Source organism: Juglans microcarpa x Juglans regia, chromosome 4D (genome assembly GCF_004785595.1).
Source record: "Juglans microcarpa x Juglans regia isolate MS1-56 chromosome 4D, Jm3101_v1.0, whole genome shotgun sequence".
NCBI lineage: Eukaryota > Viridiplantae > Streptophyta > Magnoliopsida > Fagales > Juglandaceae > Juglans > Juglans microcarpa x Juglans regia.
Window position 1 is genome coordinate 18,324,438 of NC_054600.1, and position 7,281 is coordinate 18,331,718.

A 7,281-nucleotide genomic window follows, 5' to 3' on the forward strand; every position below is an offset into this window, starting at 1 on the left:
AAAGTTTCTGGGTATTTTTGAATGTACATGCAGTGTGTTGTAATTAGGAAAATCTTGCATGTGAAATTTAGATAGAAGCAGTAACTACTCTGCCATAGGACTTTTATATGTACCTATGGTCATGAGATGGGGTGCTTAGATACTCCTCATCTTTAACACAAGTTTTTGGAGCAGGTATTGTCAAGAAAAATGGTTTGTGATGCATATATCAGCTTATAAACATAGATGCACATTGTAGAGAACTGTATAAATTTCCTAGTGTCTGAGACTTTGGCATAAAAGCATACTCTTAGGGTCATATTCATATACCAAAGTTGATGAAATCGTGGTGCCATTTGTAGGAAATGATACCGTTATGCATGACTGTACAGTTCATAAAGTTACTATATATATATATATATAGTAGTTCACTATATATATATATATATAGGGGACTATAGTCTAAGTTGTGTAGCCAATTGAAAACACACATTGTAATGATGTTTACCAAGAATAAGAAAGAATTATGACTTAATAAAGTTAAATTGTCGCAGCAGTGATTTAGTGGTGGCAAAGTAATGGGATTGAGTAGGATATAATCTATAAATAAGCATAAACCCTAGTTTTAAAAAAAAAAAGTCTAGACCCATATTAAAAAGCTACAGTTAGAAAGCTATCTTCGACATTGTTATATGAGCAGGTATGCACTAATGCATGGCTGGCCAATATCTTAAAGAACACATTGTGACAAGTAGTTTGATGCCTCACAGAGGAACAGAGAAAACTTTATGTAATGAAGATTTTTTTGCTTGGTTTGTAGGGTTTTTACAAAAAGCATGCCAGAGTAATGTTGGGTAAATGTTGGGCGAAGTACCATGCTAGATTTTGATGGACAGTAGATGTCCGCTAGATAATTTTTAACAATCATGACAGTACGAGTAGCAGGTGCTGCTGCGAAGGGCATCTATTACTGAAAGAGAAAGCTGCAATTCATTGAGTCCATGTGTAAGACTCAAATAGGGTATCATATCTAATTGCTCGATGTAAACATCTTTCTACATGTTTATTCACTGAATGCACCGGTGTATATAGTGTCTTAGGAAGTGAAAAATGCATGATGTAAGTGACTTGGGGGGCACCCAAATGACTGGTTTATTCACATTACAGCGAAATATTAGCGTATTACGGTGATATGTAATTGCTGAAAAATAACTATTACAGAGATTTTGGGGAATGGACGACAAAATGATCCACTATTTGCGGCGAAGAGTTAACTTATTTCGGGGAAAATTTCTGCCGCAATTAACTTTTTCCAACAATGTAAGTGTGAGACCTGTATAGCCAATTGCGGCGATTATAGATGTAATTGCGTTGACCAATATTTGTCCAAAAAGGGTAACTAATTGCGACGATTTTTGCAGTTCGCTGATCTTATGCAAACAAAAAAAAAAAAAAAAAACAAACAATTCCAATGAACATGCAGTGATTGAAATAGCGACGAGAATGAGTATTTCCAGCGATTTTCCATATTATTAGCGACGAAATGTGGTGCTAGGAAAAGTCTTATTTCTTGTAGTGCATGAAAGAATGTTCTATTTGTTATATAAGTGCAAGGATGAAAATAAACACCCAGTAAGTGTTCCCCAACGACTTCCTATGTCTACAAGGAGTTAGCTAGACTTATATTTTTATGATGAATTTCATTAAGTACTTGCCTCTCTCCGGGGTTTCTCAGAGCGTATATGTGCATGGTTGATGATCCTTTAACTAAATATGCTAATTTCATTCATGCGGCTCATTATCCGTTCTCAGTGGTAAAGTTACTAGGTTGTGAGATAAAAATCTTAGGCTTCTTATGTGGAGCGCAAGGAATTGTTCTGTGGCATGAGTTGTCATGCATGTAATATTGGGAATACTTTGTAATGCATTCATTCATAAAATTGCTAATGCTAATGAACTTCGCTTTAAGGTTTGATTTCCTCAAACAAATTGGTGGAGGGTGTGATATTAAAATTTGATTACAGAAGCAATTAGTAGGAATTGACATTTGAAGACTACGAAATGAAGTCAAGAGTGGCACGGCACATCAACGGAGACAAAGACGAGAAATTTGTACAAATTTAATCTTTTTTTTTAAAAAAAATATATATATATTTTATTTCTAAGCTTTTACCTTCGAAGATATATATACTTTCCATTAAAAGTAATGTCAAATACAATTTTAGAGTATGTAAACTCTTAGCATTTCCTTTAAAAAAAAGTATGACCCAAAATTAAAAAGTTGGTTTTTCTCATAAAAGTTTTAGATTTGTCAATTTTTTTCGGAATGCGGGGCTTGTAGATCTTGGAACTATACAAATCATGATTTTCCTTCCGTGAATGATTGTCAAAGGATCAAAATTACATCTAGATCTACTTTTTTTTTTTGTTTTTTGATGGAAATAAACTTCATTTCATTCAATAAAATTGAAGTTACAACTATGACTTATCAATACAGGAAAAGACTCAAACTACAAGTCAAACTACGTACCTCCTCTAGGGCACCCTCACACTCAAATTTCTTTGTGATAGATATTGTTTTAACTTCTATAAATTCTCTGCTAACAAACCTTCCAGTTTGTCTAAGATAAGAGTGCTCTGTAAAAACAGAACATCTAGATCTACTTGAAATGAAACAAAACGACCCTATGCCAATACTCTTATGGCACAGTACGCATGACTTTCCTTTTGCAACTGGAAAAAAAAAAAAGGGTATCTCTAGGACCGTGAAGTTTTGGAAGATAAAACTTGAGATATTATGAGCATAGTAGGCCTAGATTGTGGATCAGCATTCAAGCACTCAGCTGCAAGGTTTACAACAACTACAACATCATCCAAAATTTGACGTTTTGGAAATGGAAGGCGCGGGTCCAAAACACCCTTCAGGTGTATATTTTCGTTAGTTGATGGAGATGAAAGTGAGGAGATGGAATCACCAGGATGCTTTCCTTTTATGACTTCCAATGACAACATCCCAAAGCTATATACATCACATTTCTCAGACACCTTCATTGTATAAGCAAGCTCTGCCAAGAAAAACAAAATTATCCTTAAAAATGCTCAAAATGGCAATGAAACTACATTAAACTAAATAAAGTTATAAAAAAAGGAATAAAAGTGGCCCAAGATTTTTTTTTTTTATGTTTGTTTAGTTTTGAATTTGTAAGGAGGGGGTATTTGCAAATTTAAGGTAGATTGCAACTTTTGGATGGTTATTTATAAGGGGGTGATTCACAAATTTGATTGGTAGTTAATTTAAAGGTGTTTCATATTTTCACCTTAAAATTAAATTGAGAGAACAATGAAATAAATTACCTGGTGCTATATATCCATATGTGCCTGCAAAGGATATCCAATTGGATGAGTTTAGGTCAAGAAGCTTAGCTGTGCCAAAGTCTGAAACATGAGCCTCATGTTGAGAATCTATCAAGATGTTGCTACTTTTAATGTCCTGGTGAATTATTGGTGGTGAGCAGTCATGGTGCATGTAAGACAAGGCATGAGCCACTCCTTTAACAATATTCAACCTCTTACGCCAATCTAATTCTTTAGCAGCCTCTTCATTCTCCATAATTGTTGTCAAACTACCACATTAGAGGTACTCGTAAACCAAAAGCGAATGTCGAATATGTGAACAGTATCCATGAAGTTTGACGATGTTTCGATGTTGTATTTCGGTTAATGCCCTTATCTCATTTAAGAACTGTTTTTGGATTATTTTCTGATCACCATCAGGTTGTGGGTTGAGTTTCTTCACTGCTACTATCTCACCAGATGGCAAGTTTGCTTTATAGACGACTCCGCATCCTCCATTTCCGATGCAATATTTGTCATTAAAACCTTCAGTTGCTTTTTCGATTTCTTCATACATCTTTCTTCCATCGAAAGTTAATACCGAAAGTAGTCCTCCATTCTGCTTGTTGCTTTCTTTTGATTGTAGATCTTTCTTTCTTCTCTGTAAAACGAGAAGAATTCCGAAGAAAGCAAGAAGAAATAAAAGTGATCCAACGACAGGGAAAATTACTACAAGCACTCCTTTGTGGGACCTTTTTGAGATATGTGTGCATGGTCGTAGTCCTCTACCATTCCCACACAATCCCTTATTCCCTTGCAAGTCTTCCATGGGAGCCTTTACAAATGCTTCGCTATTGGGAATGGGACCCTGCAACTCATTGTAGGATACATCAACATGCAACAAGCCATGCATTTGTTCAAAGGCCTTAGGAATGAAACCGGAAAGATAATTATGAGAGAGGTTCAGATCCTTCAAACTCTGCATTTTGATGATTTCTGATGGTATCTCTCCACTTAAAGAGTTACAGCTTAAATCTAGTACATATAGATGAATTAAGCTCATGAGCGGTTTTGGAATCCCTTCGCTAAAACTGTTATGGCTTAAATTCAAGTTGTACAATTTTGGTAGGTTCCCAAGAATATGTGGAATTTGGTCGGTCAACTTGTTTGAGGACACATCGAGGAATTCAAGATTGGTCAGTGATTCAAATTCTGAAGGTAGAGCACTAGAGAGTTGATTGCCATTCAACCACAATTTCTCTAGAGAAGTTAGTTTTCCAAATTCTTTTGGAATCGCCCCAAGTATGTGATTTAAAGAAAGATCAAGTACATGCAGTTGAGTCCAATTCCCAATATCGAGTGGTATGCCACCAGTAATATTATTCCCACTCATTTGTAGGGTTCCTAACTTTGGACATTGTCCCCAATTACTTGAAAACTTTCCATGAAAGTAATTGTGGCTTAAATCTATGAATTGCAAGTTTGGATAGACACCAAAATCTTTAGATATATCTCCAACAAGTTGGTTTCCATTCATGTGGACTCTTACCAAGCTCGTACAGTTTTTCAAGCTTTGGGGAACATGACCAATGAAATGGTTGTTGTACACAGAAAAGTTTTGAAGTAGTCCAGAACGACAAATATTTTCGGGCAAATAACCAGTAAATTGGTTTTCACCAAGTTCCAACAATGTCAAGTTCATGGAATCCCCAATTCCTTGGGGAATGGGACCAGAAAGTCTGTTTTGAAGAAGAGATAAACTTTCTAAACTGCTCAAATTGGAAAATGAACTTGGAATAGCACCATGGAGTTGGTTCATGCTCAAGTCTATTTCCTTCATCTGCGTTAGTTTCCTATCTCTTCAGGAATAGAGCCAGAAAGTTTGTTCCGGTGGAGATAGAGACGAGTAAGATTTCTTAGACAACCTAATGATGCTAGAATTGAACCATGGAGTTGGTTCATGCTCAAGTCTATTGCCGTCAAATGCGTCAAGTTTCCTATCTCTTCAGGAATGGAGCCAAAAAGTTTATTTTGGAAGAGATATAGATAGCTAAGATTTCTTAGACTACCTAATGATGCTGGAATTGAACCATGGAGTTGGTTCATGCTCCAGTCTATTTCCATCAAATGTGCCAAGTTTCCTATCTCTTTAGGAATAGAGCCAGAAAGTTTGTTTCGGTAGAGATAAAGAAGAGTAAGATTTCTCAAGTTTTTTAAAGAAATAGGAATGGAACCTTCCAGACGGTTTTCATAAAGAGAGAGATTAATTAAAGAAGTTAAGTGACCTATTTCTTTGGGAATAGAGCCTGAAAGTTTATTTTGGAAGAGAGAAAGATAGCTAAGATTTTTCATATTGCCCAAAGAAGTCGGAATAAAACCGTCTAACTGATTTGCTGAAAGATCAAGCTCAGTTAGAAACTTTAGGCTGCCTATATCTTTTGGAATGGAGCCAGAAAGTTGATTATTGTAAAGATACAACAATGTAAGATTTCCCAAGTTGCATAAAGAAGTCGGAATGAAACCATCCAAATGATTTGTGTAAAGAAAAAGGGTAGTTAGAGAGTTTAGGTGACCGATGTCTTTAGGAATCGATCCATTTAACTGATTTTCAAAAAGGCTGAGGTATTTAAGATTTGCAAGGAGGCTAATTTCTGGTGGGATTTCTCCAGACAAGAAGTTACTAGACAAATCAAGAAAAGTGAGTTTGGAAAGATACTTAATTTGATGCGGAATGGTCCCAAAGAGAGAGTTCACAGAGAGGTCAATATGTGCAAGATTTGAGAATGACGAAAATGACAATCCATGAAGCGTACCTTGGAAACCAATTCTGGTTAGGTTAATTTGGATGACACTTCCAGCAGGGTCGCAAGAAATACCAAACCATGTGCATGGAATTGTACTCAGGCTTCGATTTGCAGAAGAATTAGATTGACTATTTGGATGGAAAGTCCATGAAGATAGGCGGGACTGGGTTTCGTTTTGAAGGGTGTTTTTCCATTTCAGAAGAGCAGCAGCTTCTGAGGTATTTGAGGATGAAAAAACCTGCTGAACATACAAGACAAAGGAGATTAGCATGCATACTTTCACCAGGATTGATGATGCCATTCTTTATGGTTTGTTTAATGTATGATAGTTCATGCCTTAATTTTTAAGCACATGCATCCCTATCATTTATGCCTTTCCTCTTCTACGTGCCTATCATCACAGTTGTCCTTTTCAAGGAAAGGAAAATAAAAACGCTTTTTTAAAATGGTTTATTTAAAGTCTTCTCCACTTGTCTAGTAGAGAAGAAACTTTCGGAGTGTATAACGGGTTAGAAGAAGGGAAAATGCTAGTTGAACTGATAAAAGTGATCAATTGAATTTTTTATTTTTTATTTTTTTTACTTAATGGTTAAAGAAGTGAATATTAATAAATTGGTATTTTTTTATTTTCTAAAAATGTTTAAAGATGTATAAAAAATTATTAGAAAAAAAAAAGAAAGAAAAAAAAATACATTTGCACTCATCAGTTGAGTTCTTCGATAAAATTCATGGTCCTTGTAGCACGGTCCCGGAAGAAGAAGGGCTTATAAATGTATTGGTGAGAAGTGACACCACAGTTTGTATTTCAAAGTCTTCTACCCTCAAGATACGTCACATGATAAGTCTTTTACCATCACGTGAGTACCATAACGTGAGTTGAGAATACGAGATGAGATGAATTGAATAGTAGTGAGATATTTGAGTTGAAATGAGATGAGTTAGAAATAGTTTGAGTTAAAATATATTATGGAGTTTTGGAAAATAAAAGAGAAAAAATTAAATAAAAATATTATCATAATATTATATATTTTTGTATATTATTTTCATTTTTAGATTTTAAAAAATTGAATTATTTTTTATATTTTATTTGAAAGTTTGGGAAAATTATAATAATTAGAGAATGATTAGATAAAAAATTAGAAGATTTGAAATTGAAAAATATTTG

General features: G+C 34.9%; 1 protein-coding gene and 1 pseudogene across 1 annotated transcript; both read right to left on the reverse strand.

Annotated features, from left to right (window-relative positions):
- Positions 1 to 2,736: 2,736 nt before the first annotated feature.
- Positions 2,737 to 6,239, reverse strand: LOC121260181 (annotated as a pseudogene).
- LOC121260182 (probable leucine-rich repeat receptor-like protein kinase At1g35710) lies at positions 5,158 to 6,417 on the reverse strand. Its single transcript, XM_041162025.1, has one exon. It carries the CDS (start codon positions 6,415 to 6,417, stop codon positions 5,158 to 5,160), a length of 1,260 nt encoding a protein of 419 aa, XP_041017959.1.
- Positions 6,418 to 7,281: the final 864 nt, after the last annotated feature.

What these genes read in the sequence shown, in the direction of transcription:
- LOC121260182 (XM_041162025.1), bottom strand. Translation starts at nt 6,417, where the DNA reads ATGGCATCATCAATCCTGGTGAAAGTATGCATGCTAATCTCCTTTGTC.